The sequence below is a fragment of the Crinia signifera genome, chromosome 3 (genome assembly GCF_055691185.1).
Source record: "Crinia signifera chromosome 3, ASM5569118v1, whole genome shotgun sequence".
Classification (NCBI taxonomy): Eukaryota; Metazoa; Chordata; class Amphibia; order Anura; family Myobatrachidae; genus Crinia; species Crinia signifera.
This window is the reverse complement of record NC_139219.1, coordinates 162,615,344-162,640,720: the sequence shown is the minus strand read 5'-3', so window position 1 is coordinate 162,640,720 and position 25,377 is coordinate 162,615,344. Positions and strand designations below refer to the sequence as shown.

General features: G+C 46.9%; 1 protein-coding gene across 1 annotated transcript; it reads left to right on the top strand.

Moving 5' to 3' along the window:
• Positions 1-9,692: 9,692 nt before the first annotated feature.
• On the top strand, positions 9,693-19,873 carry CALHM4 (calcium homeostasis modulator family member 4). The gene is made up of 2 exons (XM_083176852.1): positions 9,693-10,849; positions 19,121-19,873. Exons 1-2 carry the CDS (start codon positions 10,289-10,291, stop codon positions 19,538-19,540), a joined length of 981 nt encoding a protein of 326 aa, XP_083032978.1. The 5' UTR covers positions 9,693-10,288; the 3' UTR covers positions 19,541-19,873.
• The last annotated feature ends 5,504 nt before the right edge of the window (positions 19,874-25,377 follow it).

Below are 25,377 nucleotides of genomic sequence, written 5' to 3'. Positions count from 1 at the left end.
ATCATAGTGTACCAGCCAAGACTCGCTTATGCTGGGCCTCACCAGAGCATAATGCTTAGCTAGCGCAACGGGGCATGCTGCACCCACACCCCTTTAGCTGCCTGGTCAGTTTTTGCCTTCCTAACCCTACACCAAAGCACTTCTTGTTCTATGCGTATGTCTGAGGCTCGCAGCGCAGCTACTTTATTTTTTGACGGGGAAACTAACTCTAACACACGGAAAGCTCCGTGGAAAGCCATTGAAAAGGCTAGTGTGAATAACAATGTCTCAAATGCGGACTCCGCAAACACTTTAACTTTGTTCAAGAGAGACACCAACAAGGAGAAATGTATGGGGCGCCGATAATCGGGAGCAGCTGGCGCCAGACGCGTCCAGCCCTTCATGGCCCTACGTATTAGGAAGCACTTAGTAAAGTCCGCTACGCCTTTTAGCTGCGCAAAGAAGGATATTCCTGCCAGATAGCGCATAGCCACCGCCCTAGACTTCCCTGCATTGTAAAGGTGCCATACAAAAGAAAGCAGCAGCCTTTGACCTCGCCTACCTTGCTGCCCAGCGCTTCCAGAAAAAGCTTCCCACTCCGACCACGCTTGCTGGTACGTTCTGAGGGTAGCAGGCGCCACGGATAGCTCAGCTAGCCCCTCCAATCCGGCCTGATGACCTGCCAAACATAAAGTGGGCACGAGACCCCGACAGCATCAGCATCAGGAGCCAGATCCCTAAAGCGGTCCCATTGAAAGCGCGATATTGCATCAGCTACCTCATTTTGCGTTCCTGGGACGTGCTTGGCTTTGAACAAAATGTTGTAGCGGAGACATTGCAGGAAAAGCTGTGCGAGGACTCTCAAGACTAGCAAGGATTTGGCTTTCTGATTATTAATGGCATGCACAGTGCTGAAATTGTCAGACCAGAAAAGTACGCTGTGGTTTGCTAAGCGCCTGCCCCATATCTCCATAGCTACCATGATCGGAAATAGCTCGAGCAGCAGCATGTCCTTTGTAAGCCCCTCAGAAAACCACGATGCCGGCCAGCCCTGTGCGCACTAGCTGCCCTCCAGAAAACACCCAAATCCGGTGGACCCCGCAGCGTCGGTGTAAAGCTGCAACCTGGAGTTGTCAAGAACCGGGGTAAGCCAAATACGAATGCCATTAAACTCCTCAAGGAAAACCGACCAGACCCGAAGGTCACGTCTGATTTCGGCTGACAAACGCACAAAATGGTGCGCTCGCAATACCCCGGTGGTTGCCCTCTCCAGTTTGCGGCAGAACAAGCGGCCCATTGGGATGACCTTACACGCGAAGTTAAGCTGACCCAGCAGGGACTGTGTCTGGCGCAAGTTATCTTCCTTGCAGCACAGCATTCCGCCACCGCCTCCCTAAGCTTTCTTATCTTATCCAGGGGTAGGCAGCAGTGACCCTTAATGGTATTTATTTCAATCCCTAAGAATGACAATGTAGTTGCAGGACCCTCCGTCTTGTCTTCCGCAATTGGCACACCAAATAACTGAAAGACATGACGGGCGTGCTCCAACAGGGAAGAGCACTGGCTGGAGCCGGCCGGGCCTACGCATAGGAAATCGTCCAGGTAATGAGCGATCCCGCTCACACCGGCCGACCTCTCAACACACCAATGCAAGAAGGTACTGAACCTTTCAAAGAATGCACAGGATATGGAGCACCCCATCGGCAAACATTTGTCGATGAAGTACTCGTCACCAATGCGGAAGCCCATGTACCTAAACGCATCGGGGTGCAGCGGGAGGAGCCGGAAGGCCGACTCCACGTCGATTTTTGCCATAAGTGCTCCGGCCCCGTATTCTCTGACCATGGCCAGTGCTTCATCAAATGATTGGTAAACCACTGAGCAGAATTCGGGAGGTATGGAGTCATTCACTGAGGAACCCACAGGATAAGATAAGTGCTGTATGAGCCTGAACTTACCGGGTGTCTTCTTCGGAACCACACCCACCGGTGAGATCACCATGTTCGGTATGGGAGGCGCCGGGAAGGGACCGGCCATGCGCCCTAATCTGAGCTCCTTGCCCACTTTCTCTTGCAAAACAGAAGCCAGCGAACGTGCCGACTGGAGGTTCCTAAAACTACCTCCTGAAACTTCCCCCGAAATGGGAAGACGGAAACCGTGCGTAAAACCCTCCCTAATAAAGTTGGCTGCCCCTTCATCCGGGTATTGGTCGAGCCACGGCAACATGGCTTGTATCCGCACCGGGGTAAATGCCCTATCGAGGATTGGAGGATGCTGCAGGTCTGGGTGCTGATGAGGCAACCGCCCCTCTGGAGGGGCAGCCGCCCCGAAAGCAATGCGAGGCAGCGTGGTTGCCGGAACAATTAATGCATATGTGCTTGTACCGGCAGCGCTGCCCCTGGCTGCAAAAGGAATTGTTGAACGCGTAGCATTTTCCTTTTGCCGCGCCAGGGTTGAAGGGCCTGCTCCCAGTAGGGGGACGCTTGTGGGGAACTACCTCACCAGCTGGCCGATGTTGAGCTGCGGGAGCGGCTGCCACTGTGGTTACCGGGCGTGTAGCCTCCACTGTCTCAACATAGGCCCTGGTCAAGCCCATCCATACTTCCACATCTTTGCAGCCAAAATCCATAATATGTAAACAGTCCTGCTTACGCCTGAACTGTTCGTCGTATGTCCTCCAGGCGACGCCCCCATATTATTATTATTATTATTATTATAATTTTATTTATAAGGCGCCACAAGTGTTTCGCAGCGCCGTACAAAGGAACAATACAGGGAGACAAAACTTGGCATAACATTGAATAAATAGCAAAAATACAGTACAAATAAAGAGCACCACAGTTCAATACACATTACAGCTTAAATGTAAGTAGTGAGGACCCAATCAACATACAACTAGAGGCTTGAGGCCAATGATGGAGATGAGTATGAAGATGGTCACTGAGTGTTGGAGTAAAGGAGAGCAGTGAGTGACATGTGAAGAGAAGTGGGCTTTGACAACAGGAGGGAAGAGGGCCCTACTCGGAGGAGCTTACAATCTAGTAGGAAGGGGAGACAGACAGATTACAAGAGGTGCAAGCGAGGGGGTGGTGGTTAGATAGCAGGATGTAAGCAGGCAAGGGGTCGGAGAACCAGCTGGTTTATGCAGTGGAAGGGTACGCTTTGATGAATAGGTGAGTTTTCAGTGCACGTTTGAAGCTTTGCAAGGTCGGGGAGAGTCTAATGGAGCGAGGGAGTGCGTTCCACTGAAGGGGTGCAGCACGGGCAAAGTCCTGGACTCTAGCATGGGAAGCAGTGATCAGGGTGGAGGAGAGACGACAGTCGTCAGCTGACCGTAGAGGGCGGGAGGGTGTATGAACGGAGATGAGGTTAGAGATATATGGAGCAATGGAATTAGAGATGGCCCTGTATGTGAGTGTGAGGTGTTTGAAGAGGATTCTGTAGGGGAATGGAAGCCAGTGCAGATTTTGTTGAAGGGGAGTAGCAGAGTTAGAGCGGCGGGAGAGGAAGATAAGCCTGGCTGCAGCATTGAGGACAGATTGGAGAGGAGCTAGTTGGGATTGAGCGAGGCCAGTGAGAAGAGCATTACAGTAGTCAAGCCAAGAGATGACTAATGAGTGGATGATCAGCTTAGTTGCACTCTGTGAGAGAAAGGGCCTGATGCGAGCAATGTTGCGTAACTGGAACCGGCAAGAATGGGCCAGGGCTTGGATGTGGGGTGCAAAGGAGAGGGAGGAGTCAAGAGTGACACCCAGGCAGCGGAGTTGGGGAACAGGGGAGATGATGGTGTTGTTAACAGTGATAGAGATATTAGTAGGGGGCATAGCTCTGGGTGGGGGAAAGATAATAAGTTCGGTTTTGTCCATATTCAGCTTCAGAAATCGCTCAGACATCCAGGTGGAGATGGCAGCGAGGCAGTTGGAAACTTGAGAGAAAACAGTGGGGGACAGATCAGGAGAGGAGAGGTAGATTTGGGTGTCATCTGCATAGAGGTGATATTGGAAGCCAATGGAGTTAATGAGTGCACCCAGAGAGGAGGTGTACAGAGAGAACAGAATGGGGCCAAGGACGGAACCCTGAGGGACCCCGACAGGAAGGATAGAAGGTGGTGAGGTAGAGCCAGAGGCAGAGACTGAGAAGGAACGGTTGAAGAGGTAAGAGGAAAACCAGTTGAAGACTGTGCCAGAGAGGCCAATGTTTTGGAGTGTGTGGAGGAGGAGAGGGTGATCCACAGTGTCAAAGGCAGCAGATAGGTCTAAAAGGATAAGCAGGGAGAAGTGACCCTTGGATTTGGCTGACAGCAGGTCATTGGTGACTTTCACTAGGGCAGTCTCAGTGGAGTGAAGTGGGCGAAAGCCAGATTGAAGGGGATCTAGGATGGAGTGGTCAGAAAGGTAGCTGGTGAGACAGGTAGCTGGTGAGACCTATACATATCATGGACCATGTGAATATAACGAATTATATTCATATGTTCGTCTGGCCTGTCCTCTAGGTAGCATGCAGCAAAAACACAGAACCCGGAAAGCCAATTATCGTATGAGCGGAAGGCTTCCGCCCCTACGCCCCCTTTTGCCTTGGCAGTTTTGTAAGCCTTCTTGGCCTCATCAGTGAGGCTAAAAAGGTCCACAAATTCCCCTTTCTGGATTTTTGCCCTGCAACTCTCGCGCAGACCCCTACACACTGCTGTGTAATCGCAATGTACCACCCCGGGTAGGTTCCTGCGCTTACGCTCCCTCCTGGACAAAGAGGCCTTGCGCTTACGCTTTACACTTTGAGCCTGACGGCCTGCCTCCTTTTTCGCATACTTAGCTGCCCGCTTACGCGCTTTTTTGGCGCTACCCGCCTCGGAGCCACCAGCCGAGGAGGAAGAGGAGGAGGAGGAGTGGCGAGTAGACCCTGACCCCACCGTGGAGGAGTCGACCACAGAATCAGCCCGCCCCCCGTCAGTAGATTCATCACCTGTGTCTTCCGGTTGCGCAGCCCACGTGGTATCATCGTCATCGGTATCCTCTTCCGGTAAGTCAATGCCCCCCTCTTCTACATTTGGCTCATCAGCATCTGGGGAAACAAAAGACAAAGGCCTGGCGGGCCACTCGTTCCGACCACGTCCCTTCTGGCGTCTGTTAGTAGAGCTGCTTGCGGGGGGTTCCCGGTGGGAAGCCCGTCGCCCTTTTGGAGCTGGAGGGCTAATGCCCCCAAAGGCCCGGACAAACTCGGAGCAACCCGGGATCTGCTGCCCCCTAAGGGAAGGGACCCGCCTGCTAGATGCCGAACCTGAAGCCTCCCCAGGATAATCGTCCACTAATGGAGCTAGGGCCCCTGCCATAGACGATAGGGCCGCGGACAAGAGGGCGGGGTCAAATGCACCGGGGGCTGGCCTATCCACCCCCCTGTCCCTACCATGACCCGCAGCAGCTCCCTGGCGGCTGCTGCGGCTCGGAGCTGCCCCTCTGCGCTCCCCCCTGCCATGGCAGCTTGCAGGCTCATCCCTGTCACCAGAGTCCCCCCTCTCCCATGATGGCCTATAGCCATAAAGAGGGGTATCAGGGTCCGGGGCGGGTGCTGGCATTTCATCCTCCTGATAATATTCATAATCCTCCCCCTGGACCCCTGAGGCACCTGACTCACATGTTGGCCCACCTCTCCTAGCACTAGGGCCCCGCCGTCCACGAGGACGGCCGGACCCGGCCGCCATTTTGGCCTGCACACTCGCGGCGCCTAATGGCCGCCGCGCCCTACCGCGGGGAGCCTGAGAGGGAGCTCCCTCAGGATGCTCGCCGCTACCTTCCCCTTGTGCCTCGCGGCGGGTGCCGTCTACAGACCTGCGCCCGCCGCGTGAAGAACCCCGGCCGCGTGTGTTGCCGTGGCCGCGCGGCGGTGTGCCTACGTCATCAGGCACCCGCCGGGACACGGCCACAGCAGCGCGACCTCTGCCCCGGCGCCCAGGGCTCGTTGAAGCGAGCCGCCGCCCGGGAGCCGTCCCTGCAGGATGCAGGGAGCCAGCGTCCCTGTTCTGAACTCCCGGCGGGGTGCTGACTGGCGCGACTAGCGGACCCCCTCAGCCCAGCCCGGCGTCCACAACGAGAGGGCGCCTGCACCGCTGCATACGCAGCGGCACCCGCGCGCCTCCCTCCCGCGGCTCCGGTAACGGCCTGGGGGCACTCGCCGTCAGCCCCTGGGCTCTCCAACGCCACAGCACCACCATCCTCCATGAAGCGGGCGGGTGGCCTCGCCACACGCCTGGGGCGCCTGGCGGCAGCGCGGGGCATCCTACAAAGTATGTATAATTGTACTCACAGCACTGAGAAAGAACTGGAACAGCGAGACAGATGTGTCCACCTTGAATTTTCCAGGAGAAGAGGGAGACTCCTCCCTTCTCCTGCTATCTTATTCCTATGCTAACAAACTAAGAGCCACAGCCATAGGCTGCCCATGTCACATGCTAGTCCTGGCCACACCCAGCTATTCAGTTTAATTCACTCCATGTCTATCCTAGCCACTGCGTTGTTTTACCTGGTGAAACTAGTTGACACATCGCTGCACCTGGACCCGCTGAGTACCCCTCTGGTCAAGAGGATACTGACGGGAGTCTGCCGGCAGACACTTCCACGTTACCACCTACCCCACTGGAGAATCAGGTATCAAGCTTTAGTGGACAATCCACTTAAAACGGAGACTTGCCTAACTGTATTACTGCCTATATAAGAATTGGATCAGTTGCTGAGGACAATTACCCCCAGTGTGTCTCCCTGTTTGTATACCCTCCTGTATGTGTATACCGGTACTAGAGCCCATGTACACGCAGATTATTATTACTATATGTTCACGTTTTAACATTATTTTTACTAAGGTAATTTATGCCTTTTAAACTACCCATTACGTCCCTTGTTCTGTTATTTAATTAAAAAAAAAACATGTACTTTTTAAAATAAAAATCATTGTTTTTTCAAAGAAATTCCAACTGTGGTGATTGCATTATTATTGGAGATAGATAACCTGTACAAATATTTCTAAAAGGTATACCCTTAGCGCAGAGTGTACACCGCAAGGTGAAAACCCCCCCCCCCAGACTAGCTTCAACAAGAGGTACTGGTAGTATACCTCTACACTCATTGCAGCAGGGTTACCTCATAAAGTCCACGGCGCAACTCCTCCCAAAAACCCACCCTTTATACTCTCCCCAGTGTGTTTACAGCCTCATCTGCAGCAACACACGCTGGCTGTCACGCAGTGTGTCCCACAGCATCTCCCTCAGCCTGACTATTTGGCAGACCCCACCCCCTCCCTTTTCCCTTTTTTGTGACCTCATCTCAAACAGCCCAAAAGGTCAGTTTTTAATGACACCAGCAAGGAAAGACAGGGCTGATCCGTTTTCAGTGTAAAAGGGAATAACCCAGATTGAAGTGCAGTGTAAATTGGGTCTGAGGCAGGGCATGCCCTGGCAATTTCCCATGTTCAATTTCCCGGGTCCTACCCGGCATTCTGGTGTAAAAGTGGTAGAAGAGAGTAAAGTATTGCTCTTTCCCATGAGAACAGACAAAATAAATCTAGAAGAGGGAAGAGGAGGAAAGACCCCAGCAATACAAAAGGAGAGTAAGAAATTAGAAATAAAAGAACCAAAAGGTATTAATCATCCACAATTGGTATTTAGGAAAGCAAGCAATATAAAAATTTGTTGTACAGTATCACCAAGTTTATTGAAAGCAGAAACTCCTGCACATTCATTGCAAGATCACAAGGTTTTTCTGTGTGTGTGTGGTCATTTCAAAATGTGTTCACATGGGTTGAGAGGGACCAAGATAATAAAAAGAGAAAATAATGTAGAAGAATTTAAAGTGAAAGGGTTAATCAACTGCAATACCACAGGCTTGCCAACCCTCCCGGAATGGCCTGGAGCCTCTCAGCCCCCCAGGCAGATGGGCAAGTCTTTCTGTTCATAGCCCCCGCTCCCCCCTTGCCCACTGGTTTAATTACCGCAAATCGTGGGTCCGCGGTGAGGGGCTTAAATTATGCAAATGACGCAATCACGCATTTAACATAATTTAAGCCCGCAAATCACTGAGATTTCCGGCATGGGGGCTGTGATGTCAGCCTTGTCCTTGCCCCCCTGACGTGTTGCCTCTCTGGGCTTCTCTCGGAGAGGTGAAATTTAAAGTAGGCAAGTATGCAATACCATCTATGTAGTGTATATATGGTGATGTGTGCTTTTGGAAAGGGATACGGTCATTAGGTCTACAGCAACTAGGTCGACAAGCATTGGGTTGACACCACTAGGTCGACAGGCAACAATGTCGACATGTGTCTAGGTCAACATGGGTCTAGGTCGACACAAGCATTAGGTCGACATGGGTAAGGTCGACATGGGTTTTTACACTCGGGGTTTTATCGCATTTTCCCCTTAGTACATCCCAACCTTATTAACCCTGGTAAAGTGATACAGTGGCTGCTGATAATGGGTCCGATTCAGGCCTGCTCGAGGAGCAGCAAATTCAGCCCCATCTCCAATGGTGGGGGACTGTGCTGCACATAACGCTTTGTGGGAAATGGCCACAATTGCGAGACCATGCTCCCGGTTTTGTCTCTGGGGGGCATGACCAGTTCTCTGTGAGCTCCTGGCCATGCCCCCGTCCCTCTCACAGATTTTATTTGATGCTACTTTAATATGCATTGCACTGCAGCAACAGGCACAGGGACTCCCAACCAGCCAGGCTCGGCGACAGGGAGGTCAAGGGGGACACCCGTGACGGGCCTCGAGGGTGAGAGGGGCCCCAGGGATCATCAGGCATAGATTTATAGTACCTCGAAGTCGCCCACGCCGCCGGCACTGCTGACCTGGGAGTAGAGGAGGTCGGCAGCGGGAGGTGTATCACTATATTCCTCAGAAATTGCGGCTGGGAGGAGGGGAGCCAAAGAGGTCAGCGGCGCGGGCTGGGCGGGATGAAGCGAGGTGGCAGAGGCGCACGGCGGGTGCTGGAGCTGGGTGGGAGGTGCACGGTGGCCACTGGTGCTAGGTGGGAGTGAAGTCCGCGGCGGCAGCAGCAGTACTTCCCAGCCACCACTTAAACAGAGCCGGCACAGTGACCACTGGGCTGCTGTAAGAGGCACAGCACAGGCAGCCGGTGCTGGAGGACTCAATGTATACTGCACCATGAGACCACGAGCAGACTGTCAAAGTTTCCCCTGGAGCCCTGAACAGTCTACAACGGAGAAGGTGCATACTATCATAACTGTGAGTATATCTGTACTGTACCATGGGGGAGGAAGGGAACTGCAAAATATGTGGAAGGGGATTTAACTGTCTACTATGGCGAGGGGGGCAATTGTGTCTCAGGGGAGGGTGTATATCATTGGGAGGTGGGTAACTTAACTATTGTGTTCAGGCTCATTATGGGTCAAGGACATCACTGTGGACATTATGCACAAGCAGAATTACTCTGAGAATTGTGCACAGGCAGCCAGTACTGTGGTCATTGTGCAATTTTGTAGTCTGTAGGGTGAGGGATGACCTTAGTGTGATAGAGTGCAGGCCGCAGGGTCAAATAGTCCGTCAAAGTGATAGAGGGCAGGCCACGGGGTTAGGCAGGGCATCAATGTCATAGATCGCAGGCTGTGGGGTGAGGGAGTGTGTCAGTGTGATAGAGCGCAGGTCACAGGGTGAGAGAGTGTGTCAGTGTGATAGAATGTAGGCTGCAGTGCGTCCAGTTTATGTTCCAGCATAGATGTGGGGGTGATAGCGTTTGAGGGGGTGGGGGGTCCCTAGAGATATTCGTGTATGGGGCCCCAAGAGTTCTGTTGCCAGCCCTGCAACCAGCCCCAGACCGCCCCCCAACCCCGTGCAATTCCCGTACGTGGGGTGTCCCTGCTGGTGGAAACGGGAGGGAGAGATTACAGTTTTCATGTTTGGGGTACTATTAGTTAAAAACCGGAACCAGAAACGCCGCACAGGCACCACTCATGAAATTCCGGAGCTTGTAATGTCGCGTCCGGTCCGGTTCGTGTTTAATCCGGGATTTAGTCAAACCGGAACGGTCCGGAGCACACAGACCGGGTGTAATGCCTCCCACCCTCCCTATACATCGCTGCTGCTGCTGTCGCTTCCCACACAGGACGACGAGAGGACCAGGAATAGGGCGGGGGAGAGGCCGGGCGTCTATTAGGGAACACCCAGTAAAACCAGAAAGATCACCTCAGTCAGGAGTCAGTCAGGCTGCGGCAGCGCAGGGAGGGACGCGGGAGGGCACAGTCACTATTGTGCGGGGAGACAACTGCCTGACACGGGAGACCCCAGGGCGCAGGGATCGCAGCCAGAATGTCCTTAGCGGCTCTCATATCTTTCCTCAAAAGCAAGGAGTCCATCATCTTCAATGCGGTGATCGCGCTGCTGACTGTGGGGGGGCAGCAGCTCTTCTCCTTCTTTGCGTTCAGCTGCCCGTGCAGTCCCGGGGAGAACCTGAAGTACGGAATCGCGTTCCTGGGAGTACCTGCCTTGGTCCTGCTCATCGTGGGCTTCGTGTTCAATGACAATACATGGAGACTGTTCACGGGTTCCACGTACGACTCGTCCCTGCAGGAGATGAGTTCGCAGAGGATCCTTATGAAGTATAAACTCATCTGCTTTGTGCTGGGGAACATCATTGGAAGGGCCCTTGTGGCCCCCATCACCTGGCTGGCAGTCACTCTGCTGAACGGCACCTACTACACGTGTGCCATCATTGAGTATGCCAGTGTGGAGCACTATGATGTGCTCAGGAACCTGAGTACTGATGCAAGGAGGCACACTCTGGCCCAGTTCCCCTGCCCCCAGCTGGTGGCCAGCAATCTAACCAGGGTCAAAGATGAAGTGGTCCTGGAGCTCAGATACCAGTCCCAGGTACATGAATGTAGCCATCTTTTACAGGTTACTTGGAGTCTACCAAATGCTCAGTTTACACTTTGAGGACTGCTACCTGTGGCAGCCCTTGTTAACTGCGATCAGGGTTATTTTTTATTCAGTATTATTAAATTGAAATATGGTTAATGCAGCGTGAAACGAAAATATCAGGTCACAAAATATTTGAATACTTGCGGGTCATGAAATAGGTATATGAAAGAAAACAGATTGAGAGGCGGGTTCACCAGTGGGCAAGATGAGGATTACATAATGATGCAGAAGTTAGGACATTTCCACAAGTAGGAAGGCAGTTTGTACACAACTTTGTCATTCTCCAACTGCAAAACACTTGAGAAATACACTATTAGTTATTTATAGTTTATCATTAAAATATTGTGTACCCAGTAAGATCAATTTATGATGAGAACTGTAGGAGCACTGCCAAATCATACTGGTTTTGCACCAATGCACCATTATGGGGTATATATGGGGAGACACTGCAGCGGTGAGGGCGGTTTGTATGGCAAGGATGGCTTTTTTTATGGCACCGTCCAACCCCCTGGTTGTTTCAGCGAAATTCCCTTAAACTGCGATGTTCACCGCAAATGCAGGGAGCCCACTGCATTTTGTGTTGAGCCCTACAGTTTTGATGTCTGCACTCACCGTTTCCACCTCGCTGAAAAGAACCAGCGAGTGGAAATGGTGAGTGGAGGGGGGGGGGGGCAGTTGAATACTGACGGTGAGCTATCGGCACTGCTCGCTGTCAGAGCATTGAATATACCCCTATATGCCTAGCTCACTTCAAAGTGCAAGTTTATGTTCTGGTAGAAATGCTGGAAATAGGGGAAACGGCAGGCAGATCTTAAGGGCCCCGCACACACAGCGATTTTACATATTTTAAATGAATCGCTCAGAAAATGGCAGAGAATTACTGTGTGTGTAGCAGCCCCGCGATTAATAACAGCCCCGCTGGTTAATTCAGAGCACTCGCTCAGAACATCGCCAGCATAGCAGGCTCACAGCGCATTCTGAGCGAGTGCCCTGAATCCTGCCTGCAGTAGAAGCTGCAGGCTCCATCCGCGGCTGGCCTCCGCTTCTCCCTCTCCAGGGTCCCGGCTGCCTCCTACCTCTACCCTGCGCCATCATGAAGATGATGAGCAGCGGTTCCTGCCTCAACTGCTGGAGATGGGCAGCCCCGCTGCTGCCACCCGAAAGCCCTGCTGAAGGCGCTGAAGACAAACAGACACCACTTTGACCTGCAGCGCCCGCCCTCTGCAGTCGGATGGAGGCTGAAAGGATGCAACACTGGAAGACTCCGAAGTTGGTTGGTAAGCTTTTATTTTTTTACACTGTGCCAACAACGGTTGAGGGGAGAGGGGGATGCCACACTATACCACCAACGATTAAACTTTTTGTGGGGGAACACTACCACCAATTAATAAATGTTTGAGGGGGGGGGGACGGGGGGGTGTCACTGTTGCATATAAGTCAGCATATGGGAAAATAGCCATGCAGGCAATAAAGGTGTAATTACAGATGACTCGCAAATGTATATGATGGAGCCTGCACAATATGAAGGTGAACAGATATATACTGCATCATCCTCTAAATGCAAGTACAGTTGCAGCTCAATAGTTGGTCACAGTTTTTTAGCCGCATAATAAAGAGATTAAAGAATTTGACATTATAAATTGAAATGAAGCACAACGTTTTTTCTTATTAGTTCTTATTTTTGTGATGAAGTGCAGTTTTTTACGTCACTTTTTCAGTGACAGTTGTGACAGATTTGAAATCTCCCGTGCTGAATCTCCCGTTATAAATCTCTGGCACAAATCTCTGCGTATGTTGGGCCCTTTATGCTAATGCAAATTCTGTGGTTTTAATGCCAGGGTTCATGCACATGCAAGTGAAAAGCAGTACCACGCACTGATTTTACAGCAGCTGTCTCAACCATCAGCAATAGTATTGGAACTTGCACTAGCACTATGCTAGATACAAGTGATCAATCAGAAGCAGACTTTCCTCATACGCACTGTTGCTGCCTAGTCTTCACTAAGAAACACCCCATTTCATGGAAAAACAGACCCGGCATTATTCTGTCCAGCGCAGTTAGGACAAATATATGCAATGATGCATCTGTGCATGGGCTGTATGCAGAAACTTGCAGTTTGTGGCCATGAATCAGGCCTACATTGTGCAAAAGTCTATACATCAACATCACAGTCCCACCTCATCACTTTTGAGCCAACACTTTTATTGAATTAAATGGAACTGCAGTAGATATTGGATACACTGACTCTTCTGTAGTCCATCCATGGGATCCTTAATAGATATATTCTTCAAATATTAGCCCAGAAGTAAAAAAGAAGATTTTCAACTCAAAAATGGCGCCCCTCCCTCGGATTTAAGTGCAGAAATATATCCCAAAAAATTTTTTATTTGACAAAAAATACTCCCCTTTTTTTCAGGTATGCTTATCAACGAGGCTTTACTTCACACAAGCTCTTTTTCTCTCTCTCTCAGGTGGAGTTGTTCAGTGATTCCATATAATAGAGATAGGAGATAAAAAAGTATATCCAAAAATGTGAAGTATATCTTAAATATCAACAGATTATATTAGAGTAGGCTGATATCAGCCTACTCTAATATAATCTGTTGATATTTAAGATATACTTCACATTTTTGGATATACTTTTTTATCTCCTATCTCTATTATATGGAATCACTGAACAACTCCACCTGAGAGAGAGAGAAAAAGAGCTTGTGTGAAGTAAAGCCTCGTTGATAAGCATACCTGAAAAAAAGGGGAGTATTTTTTGTCAAATAAAAAAATTTTTGGGATATATTTCTGCACTTAAATCCGAGGGAGGGGCGCCATTTTTGAGTTGAAAATCTTCTTTTTTACTTCTGGGCTCTTATGCATTAGGATATTAGGGAAATATCCTCCAACTCAAGATAGGCGACGCTCTATTACCATATAGGCGCCAAGGGATTTTCTCACACAAAAACCTGCATATTAATTCTTCAAATATTATTTGATAAAGAGCCCATCTGGTGTGAACAACTTGTCATTAGGCCTTGTTCAAACCAGTTGGTAGAGAGTTTAGGGCCAGATGCATCAAGCTTCAAAAAGTGATAAAATTGAGAGTGGTAAACAACCAGCCAATCAGCTCCTAACTTCCAATGTTACAGGCTGGGTTTTAAAAATGACAGGTAGGAGATGATTGGCTGGTTGTTTATAACTCTCCACTTAGGAGCTTTTGAAGCTTGATACATCTGGCCCAGAGTGTGAGTTTTAGAGTGCCCAGGGTGCTAATTCTCCTGCTACAGCCCTGCATACACATACATTCCTTCCCCAGCTGTGTCTGACATACAGCTGTACATTACTCTGCTCTTCCTGCACAGAAAGGAAGAAAGCATCAGAGTTCTCTTCCTTACTGATTAGTTTCCATGTTTTTACCATGTAGAAGCCCATGCTGCGGACTCCTAGTGCTGTAGGAATATAGAGGCTGGTATATGGGAAGGGTTTAGCCACCAGGGTACATACCACTGATGGGGCAGGCCCACCCTGTCCTCCCCCTCCTTCCCTTTCTTACTTTAGCTCTGTTTGTAATTGTGTTTATTACAATGTTATTTTTGTGTGTTTGAGGCTTTTGTGGTCTTAAGCCTCATACACACTAGGCGACTCGCACCACGGCTGATATGAGAAACTATATCAGCCGCGGACAACCAAAGGGAGCTTATACACTGAACAAGATCGGTAAACATTATTGTTTCGTCATGTAACTGGGACCCGCTGAACATGTAGGTCGTGGGCTACATAGCCAAAATCAAACTGCATGCTCTGTCGACGAGCATGCGGGGGGCAAGGGGGGTTAGATATTGATATAGAGTGTACACATTAGATGTTGTTTTAAAAGATATCGCTCAGGAGGGCATTTCAGGGCGATACTTTTAAAAAGTTGTCTAGTCTGTATGCGACTTTACGTTGGGCAAATTACATCTACAGATATGATTTTCTTGCCAAAGTGCGGTCACAGGGTGCAAGATACATCCAATTAAAAGTACTGAATCAGACCCACTGCCTAACTTGCTTGCAGGAAGCTGGTCCCTCCTCTTTGGCTGCCGTCATCTTACCAGTGATTGCACTAGAGCTGGGCAATTGAGGCCCTCCAGATGTTGATGAACTACACATCCCAGCATGCCTTGCATCAGTTTCAGCATGGCCACATAGCAAAACGAATGCAAAGCATCCTGGGATGTGTAGTTCATCAACATGCACACTCCCATCGTGGGCAATATGGTCGCTTAGCGACCATATTTCCCGCGATATTGTACAAAATCGCCCCCGTGTGTACTCACCTTAAGGAATATAGCAGCTCCAATAGTATATATTAGTTATAATTGGTGTAAGGAGCGCTTAAGGAGTTACATTTATACCTGGTGGCGGGCACAAAGCCGTTGATACACATGGTAATACACACACTATGCAATATGGGGCTGATAATGAGTCAAAAAAATTGATACATAGGATGCAGTGTTTGTATTTATGTTTGCGTATAAGTCCAGAGTGTGTGCACACAGATTGACCCACGACTGAGCATTGGATAGTGGTTTTGTACAGAGATGCAGGTAATCTGCACCATAGGTATATAGCACATCAAGTGTGGGGGTAAAAAGATGTACCAAGCAGTATTTGAGCATCTAAGGATGCTGAAAATGGGCTTCTCAGTCCTTGCACATTTATGCACACGGATGTATACCAGGGAGTAGCTTGTAGTCCAAAAAAGTGTTAAACAGCATTTATTGAGTTTGTGATCCTGCAAATAATAATGATTAATATACAGTTTTTTTAATAGTATGTACCCAAAAAAAGTTTATTCTTTTTCTATACTTGCTTAAAATACTACATACAAATAACAAGCTTAACAGTATTTTTTACTGTAACTAAAAGGTAACTAAGGGTCTGAATTACAGTTATCTGCTTGACATTTTCTAGGCCACATAACTGCTCGTGTTCGCAAGTGAAGCTGCGGCACAAAGTGAAATGAGAGCCTTCACAACACGTTTGTAAGTCCGTACACATTTACAGGCACCCTTTGAGTGCCAACATTGCTGTGAGAGATCATCAAAATATCCACTAAAAATGCCAGTGTTGTTCACAGCGACTGTTCTTTTTTTGGGTGCAATATTTAACTGAGCTTCAAGTAATTGACTTGGCTGTATTTATTTATGCTAAAAGAACAGTCGCTGTGAACGACGTTGCCATTTTTAACAGATATTTTTAGGATCTCTCACAGCAACATTGGGACTCAAAGGATTAAAACTAGGAACATTGAATTCTCGAGTAGGTCTATGGCTATGCAGACTGGATGCTGCAGGGTATGTAGTCAAAGCTGACAGCATGTTCAAGCCCCGAAAATGACCATGACACGGCTGCCTTTTTGCTGCCACTCCCTGTCAATGATAGCATGCATTTTTGAGGCTTATTCAGTGAGCACTAGTGACATTAGTACTTTACTGCTTCATGACTGGACCATATGTGACTGATTATAATGCATCATGTCAGACACTAGTCACCATGGTAAATGGCTTCATAGTGTCAAACCCAATTTTTATATGCGATTGAAGCTTTCAGTAGAAATAGAGCAGTAATATATTTGATATTTATACTGAACAAGGAAAATTTGTTGCCCTAAAGTTGTTGTTGTCTTTTTCTCACAGTTATAAAACAACAAAACAGCGTATGCATTTGTATATAATGTAGGTGTTTGTCAAACAACAGAGAAATTAACTATACGCAGAAATGTGTAGCAATTATATTTTATTTCAGCTTTAACAAACCTGCAAATAATAACTTATTTACATGGAAATAACTCCTTAGTTAGTGGTAATCCTTCTGGTCATTACCACACATCAAAAGTTTATAGAGCATGTGAATCTCATCCACTGTTTAACCTTATCTGGGACGTTTGCCAGTTTATGTAAATGAAATATGTTTTATTGACCAAGTCTGCCATATACATTTGATTACAGTTGTTTTCCTTGTTACATAACAATGCTGAAAGGTACTTCTGCTGTGACCCCAAATTAGAATAATTTACAATGAATACTCTTTGGGGTCTATTTACTTGGAGAGAGATAAAGAGAATGGAGATAAAGTACCAGCCAACCAGCTAATAAAGGCCCACATACATTAAGCTGAGGTATCACATGCAGGACAGTGCATCAGATCAGAATTGTAAGTAATTCCGATTTGTAACTTTTCACACGATTTATCGGCTCGATGTGTAGAGAAGGGACAAATTGTACTAGTTTATGGCCACCTTTACTGTCATTTTTAAACTTAGCTGATAACATGGCTGTAGCTGATTGGCTGGTACTTTCTCTCAGTCCACATAGACCCAGATTCAGTAAAGCAAAATATCAAGTAATTTTGTGTCTTGAATAAACCATGTTGCTATGCAAAACAACATTTATATCAGTGGTTCCCAAACTGTGTGGCTAGGCACCCTGGGGTGCCTCAGGACACTTGCAGGGGTGCCTTGGGTTGGTGGACTAGGATCAATTCATATTATTTATGGCCAATGTACCAGGCAAAACCAGTGCTGGTGGCTGCCAATCATAATATATGTGGACAAACAGAAGCAAATCCTGTCCCTCACCAGATAACTGTGATATATACACACAATGCACTTCACTTAATATTTTTTTCTGAATTTCTCTATAAGAAGCATTTGGCCTAGGGGTGCCTTGAAAATATTTTGATGCACTAGGGTGCCGTGATTCAAAAAAGTTTGGTAACCACTGATTTATATTGTTGCTCTGTAGGGTAAGTACTGGCTGTTTTTGCATGTACCCCACAGATGTTAGACCGATTTATTTTTAGACCCCAATTTAGATTTAAATTTGAAAACATTTCACCCCAATATAACTATCTCTGCTCGTTACATTTTCATCACCTGCAGTGAATTTTTCCAATGTTGTGCTTTTTTGCATCAGGCCCATAGACCCCTAAGTTCTGCATATTGCAATAGCCCTGTATATTTATGTATACTTGTAGCAAATAATTCCCCTTTTCCACTGACATTAAATATTGTGCTTTCAAGGCCCACATCCACTAGTGTGATGTGGGCCCTTTTCATCCGATTCCGAGGCATTGGATGAAAAAAGGTTGCATGTGGTTTAACCTCCAATTCTGATTTGATGCATGGTCCTGTGCACATTGGATCGGAGCCGGAGATGATCACTGCTGCACCAAGGATCCATCGAATACCGCAGCAGGGAATGGGATTGTATGCAATATATTTCATGAAAAAAAGATCACTTGCGATCCTGCTGGTGGCTCAAGGGGGATTGGCTGTGACTTATCTACTTATGCTACTCAAAGTATCTACGTAAGTCAGGGACTTCTGGGACACCACTAATTTCACTTCTGCTCCCAAGTACATGGTACAGATGGGTGAAGGCCACCTAGGGTGTGGGTATTGGATCCACTAATCCCAAATTCACTTGCACCTGAGGTCAGGAAATTAGATTTTGTTGGATCTACTAATCCCATGCTCACTTATGTCTGATGTTCAAAGATTCGCCGAGATGATATACAAAGGTCCAGTATACAGTACTTCTTCTTTATGCACTAATTTTAACAATGTGTGTATACTGATTAGGGATTCACATATTCCAGTACTTTCAAACCATAAACTACATTAATGGTTTACCACCGAAAAGGAATTAGCATCATACTGTAACTCAGAACCTTATTATTTCATATAATCATCATCGCAATAAAAAAATTATAATAAAAGGTACCCCCAAAATTAAAATTTCCACAACTGTTTAATCGTTGTACAGCTATAACAGCTAAGTTTTTGGAACATATGGTCCCTGTGCTTTATGTTCCCACCTAGAGCAAAAAAGTGTTGCTTACAAAAAGCTTGACTTTTATTAATTGTAGTCATTTCTAGTAATTGTAGTAATTTGATTAGTTTATAAAAAAAAAATACATTATGACAATAAACATTATTGCCAGCATTTTCACGTGGAAAAAATTGCTCCCTTAATCGTCTGCCACGTGGTTTTTTTTTTAGGGAGTGCTCCCCAGAAAAAAACTCGCCCAGTGGGGAGCGTTCCCTAAAAACAAAAAAAACACCACTGGAGGGTTTAATATGCACAATAAGTTATTTAGTTTGGAACTGAGATGGGTCAAGTAATTTAGCAAATGTTTGCAAATAACAACACTTATGTTATCTCCATTGTCATCCCTTTTAGGTCAGTGGATGGCTTTTGATAGCACTGGTGGCCATATCATTCTTCGTTGTCCTATGTGTGGCAAGGTGCTGTTCTCCCCTTACTTACCTTCATCTGAAATACTGGACCAGCTATGTCAATAATGAGCAGACTCTCTTTGAGCAAGCAACAGATCAGCACTCAAAGATTTTTGCCATGCAGAACATCAAGAAGTTCTACGGATTCTCACCTGGGAGTAAAAACGTTTCTGAGATCCGCATCCCATCGAGTTCGGACTGGAAGGCAGTCTCTGGACTTGACTTGATAAAATTGGTTAATAATGATTATTATCATTACAGTCTTTTGCATTCGTGGGTAGATGAAGATCCAACAGATGGAAAATTTATTCATATAGATGTAGAACAAGTTCCTGTAACTACACCTCCACCTGTATCTGCATAAATAATCTTCTGTCAATTACTGTACTTCTTAACAGTTGGCTCAGTGAGCTGAAATGTCACACCCATGAACTTCTCTACATGGAGAAAACATAACATATAAATGTATCACTTTGTTTCTTTAGCCAGTTGAGATGTTGAAAGGGCAAATTTGGTCATGACACACAGGATGCAGCAGGGAGACAGTGCAGCAGATTGAGAGGGGTAAAGATGGAGCAGACTGAGGCGACAAGGCTTCTGTATTATTTATGCCTAACAGACCACTTCTCCTAGTACTGAATCAAATGACACATCTTATGACTAATGGTACTGTCCATTAAATAAGTTTCATATTAAAGCTAAGCAGTATGACATTCATTTTAAAAATAAGGGTCCATAAAATGAGTACTAAACATTCTGATTATCTCACTGGCTACAGGTTATGTTATTCCTATACACTTCAAGACTGGGAACATAAGAAATTAATATAAATAAACAAAGTGTGCTCATACTCTAGTCAAAGGGATACATAATACAAATAACTAAATTACTAAACAATATACATCAAATAATTGAATATCCACTTGTAAATTCAAATTCAATTAGATGCAAAATTGTGGTAATTTAAAGTAATTGCTATTTTCGCAAAAATAGGCATTTGCCTATTCAATTCCAAATTCATAAATTCAGTTACCATGAAAATTGTTGCTGGCAGTGAAAAATGGGCAAAGCTGCCTGTACCTCAAAAAACAAACTAAACTTACATCAGATAACAGTATTGATGTTTATTAGTGGTTAAAATGAAAGCATTTGGGGTACTTTATCAATTGGCTATTATGTGCATTTGCAAAAATGTAAATGATAGAAAGCATTTTTCAGTAAAGTTAGTGCTAAACTGAAACTGGGGATACATAAAAATGGGTATGGGTATATATTTGGGTCATTTTATGTCCCCTTTAAAAAAGTAAAAAAATCGAATTACTCTAACCATCAAGCCTAAAAAGACGTGTCCCTCTCATAAATGACCCCAATATACCTGTCCCATACCTTGTACCCAAAATTCCATAATTTTGCATATTTTCACCCCAAAAATGTCTGTCAGTACCAGGGAGTTCTGTGTTCTTGGTTGTGACCTGGGTGGACCAGTGGAGGGTGCTGGAAACAGGGTTGTTTGATGAGGATATACACTAGGATACCAGGGAACAGCTGGACCAAAGGGTTGCCGGAGACCAAGGACAGGGGTGCGAAGTCTAACTCGCTGGTGGTTTTCACCAGGGAACCCCTCAAGAAGCTTTAGACTTAGCTGCGCCTGACGAGCAGGTTGCGGCCCCCTGCAATGGTCCTCTGGTACTGAGCTGGTTGGTAGAGAGGATACTGGAACTTGGAAACTGGAGATGTTGAGAAATATAATAATTCTATGACCGTCAGTCTAGGAACTGAGGGTGTAAATCATGGTTCTTCAAACTGTGGCCCTCCAGATGTTGTGGAATTACATTTCCCAGCATGCCCTGACAGTTTTGGTATGCTCCTATAGGAAAAAATGTGTCAATGCATGTTGGAACATGTAGTTTCACTACATCTGGAGGGCCACAGTTTGAAGACCCATGGTGTAAATGATCAATGGCCTGGAAGCCGGAGTTGGTTGCTAATGGCCTGGGAGCCGGAGGTAAGTATCGAAGGCCTGGGAGCCGGAGGTAAGTATGGAAAGCCTGGGAGCCGTTAAGAGTTGTTGACGGCCTGGTAGCTGCTAGGAGATGTTAACTGCCTGATTGCCAACAGTAGCTGTCGACGGTCAGGACACCAATGGTGTTTAGTCACTGACGCAGTGCAATAACAGGTAGTTGGCCTGGGAGACAATTCAAGGACACTAGCCTAGGAGCCAGTAAGGGGTAGGTAGCCAGAGGGCCAGCTGTGACCTCTGCTGGTGATGACAGGATACAACTCAACCACTGAGATGTAATGAGCAGGAGTAACCGGATGGCGTTAAGCTGTTTGCTAAGCAGTGAACCACTGCTGGTTAGCGAGCGGTACTGAATTACCCCCTATATTCATCAGGAGAAAAAAAATGCATGTTTTACACAGTGTGCTTAGCAGCACATAAATTTATACAATCCGGTACTCCCGCCAATATTCCCTGGTGTCCTAGACACGCAGAACATATCATCCTGCAAAAATATTTAGTGCAGTTTGGACAACTCTCGGGGACTAAATATACTTATTTAATAATGTTCATTATACATCACCATTTAAGAACATTTCCACCAACATTTTAGTGGGATACATCAATTTGCTTATGCAAAGGCTGCCATAAAAGCTGTCATTATAGTAAGTGTAACAAAGCTTGCCCTTCTCACAGATAGTTTGGCTTATGAGCAAGTGTGAGACAAATAATGTTCTAAAATAAGTGCGCGATTAAAGACACTTGTGCAGCTGTGTTCAAAACCACAATTAGGTATACATCCAACAAGATACCATAGGGATAGAGAGAGCAACAATGGTGGTGATTTTGAAAGATAGCGCTCAGTGTGTAACCATATACAAGGAACGATACAAAATTAATTATATCACCATTAAACAGCACTGCTTCCAAATGAGATGCTGGCAGGGTTTAGATGAAACCTGTAGAAATAACCTCCCTTTCACAGGATATGTGACAAGGGGGTACAATAAAGGAAAAGCAGATAGTGCAAATTAACCTTTTAAAACAGGGGGTTTTTAATAAAAGTCCACACTTACAACTGGTAGACAGTAAAACAGCATTGGTTAGATTCCACAAAGGCAGATACAGCATACAGGTGAAGATGTAAATAGCGTGTAGATCCTCTTCAGAAGTCTATGACCGACCCGTCCGGAACAGGGGAACCAGAGACCAGGGGATAACACGTCACCGCCAGCTGTCAGCAGACCAGGGAATCCTCCATAAAAGACACTCAACGTGTTTCAAATAAAATTCTTCCTCAGGAGTGTATAATGTCCATGAAGGGAACATGTCCCTATATATAGTCCTTGCGGATAGCGTACACACTTGTGCACGCTTCCGCATTGATTACCCAGCCGGATTTCCCGTATCGCGTCACCGGAACCAAGATGGCCGTGCGTGTCACGGGCTTAGTATGGAACGCGGAAGTGAAATCAAGCCGGTTTGACGCGGCGATCGCTATTCCATTCAACACAAATGCTGGGAGTTATCATTCAAGCAGTTCCGTGTTCGGAAAGCTCCGGCCATCTTGTTTCTAAGTAAACGTTTAAAAAATACATAAAATTGGTTCTTTCTAAAAGAAAAGAAAAACATGTCAATACAATATAATGGGTTGATATTATCAACATAAAAAGAGATGATAGTAGAGAAAGACCTGAATGGTGGAGCGACCTAGCCTACAGCAGAAATGGTTTAAGCTCGAATTCACCGTTGAGGCCCTGTGGAACCAGGGTCCTCAAACGGTGAATCCACTTCATCTCCGCCTTAGAGAGCCGCACCTCCATATCACTGTATCTCCAAATAGGGAGTATTTGCTCTATACCCCAATTTATTTTGTATCGTGCCTTGTATATGGTTACACACTGAGCGCTATCTTTCAAAATCACCACCATTATGAGCAAGTGTAACACAACAGAGGAATTTGAAGAGCAGTCTAAGGTGCACATTTACCATTGAATATTTGCTGCTAATCCCCCGTTTTTGGGGGTTAGCCGCATATATTGAGTACCTCCAGAATGTATTATGGAGGGACCACAGCAGTAATCACCGATACCTGCTGCGATCCCTCCTGTCCCACCCACAGTTGCATCCCCCATAGGTTTTCCAGTGTACCAATATCACTTCGGGTCCGGGTGCTATCGCCATTCTGAGACGGTGGTAGCCCATTTTACCGCGGGCCAGTGTGGTCTGTGCTAACCGTGCCAGCGCAGACTCCCTGCACAGCAGATCACAGGGAGCCCCTGTCTCTGTCTGCCAGTACATACTTCTGATAGGAGCCCAGCGTGCAGGTTAACAGTGGCCCGCCGAATGTATGCCCCCCTCCTGCTGTCTGAGCCCATGTGCAGGGCTGCGTATGCTAACACCCCCACAAAGTGAGTAAATCCTTCAATGGTTACTTACCATCAAAGGATTTCTCCTATATCCAGCGCTCACTTGGCCGCTGCTTGTAGCAAAGTTAATTCTGGGCGGAGTCACTTGGCCGCTGCTTGTAGCAAAGTTAATTCTGGGCGGCCGCCGATGTCATGCACCCACCCTGAGCAGGCAGGGAAGCGCCTGCATTCGCTGGGACCCACCCACTGGCATACCCATGAAATGTCCACCCTGGAACGCCCCCTGTAAATCAGGGCTGCAAGCGCCTCTCCAAAGGAAAAATTTGCCGAAGGCAACATGCGCATTGCAGACTATGCACATGTGCAGTTCAGGCACCATAGACAGAGGGGCCGCATTGAATGTTAATGACTGGGGTAAACCCTGTGGATAACTGAATTCCCATCTAAATATCAGTTTTATCAAACTGACAGTTTGTGGAGATTTTTAAACCACCAGGTATAGCGGCCTATGTACTAATGCTGTCTACACACAGTGAGATTTGACATTAGATTTTGACTGTATAGTCAAAATCGTATGCAGATCGCACAGGTTTTTTACCTTGCGTTCCCGATGCGCGCTCCCGTGGCCGCACAAATCGAAACCCAGATAGACAGGGCACCAACAACTATATAGTGCAGATCTAATACAGAGTTAGCAAAGATTGTATAGCACTCGAATCTTAAGTAGAATAGCAAGGGAATCTCACCATGTGCACACACCATAACTCTTGGAGAGAGATAAAGTGGGCAGAAAAGAAGTTGCTAACTGACATTTTTCAAACCCAGCCTATAACATGGCAGTTATGAGCTGATAGGCTGGTAGTTTATCTCTGTCCACTTTATCTCTTTTGAAGATTTAGTACACAGGAGCCTAAGGTAAAACTGCTAAAAGACAACAGGAAATCTGACATTTTACAAATCGCCACCAGTACAACATCATCCTGTTTTTTACTTGTATCAATCACCATACTGTACTTAGGGGATGCAGTTAAAATCCCGGCGGTCGGGATCCCGGCGTTCAGAATCCCGACGCCGGAATCCTGACACTTTCTCCCTCCGTGGGTGTCCACGACACCCCTGGAGGGAGAATAAATTAGCGTGCCGAGCGTAGCGAGGCACCGGGCCCGCTGCGTGGCGAGCGAGCCCGCAAGGGGGGGCGATCCATGTCCCCCCCTTGTCGAGATTTCGGCTGTCGGGATTTCGGCGTCGGGATTTTGAACGCCGGGATTTCATACTGAATCCGTACTTAGATGTGGTTTTACAAACTTTGGAAATTCCACCAGCAAAAAGAGGTCATCGTGACATGAGAGGAAGTTCATACTGCATGACCTTTCTGGCAATATTGAAATAAATAAATAATAATAATCTAGGTAAAAATATAATAATAGGTGACCATAGAGTTTAATGTAAAAAGCTAAATATATAAAGCACTGGTTCGGCCTCATCTAGTGCCAACATGTCCGAAATCAATTGTAACTGGCCCTCCATCAATGATTTTTACATAAGGCACAAGTTATCGCAGGAGCCACGGAGCCTGAGATTTAGGGCAGTATTCAATGTGACTGGCGAGGGGATTAAACAGTAAGGATCGCTAAAAACAAGTGGTCCCCTCCATATAACCCCCATGCCGCCCGCTGTCAGAGGACAGTGAGGATTCCCACAAACCACGAGGGTCGCGGCTAATGCAGGGAACCCGTTGCATTTACCCGCCAGCCTCGCTGTTTTAGCAGACACATACGCCATTTCCCCCTCACTCCAAAAACCAAGCGAGAAGGAAACGGCATGTACAGGGGG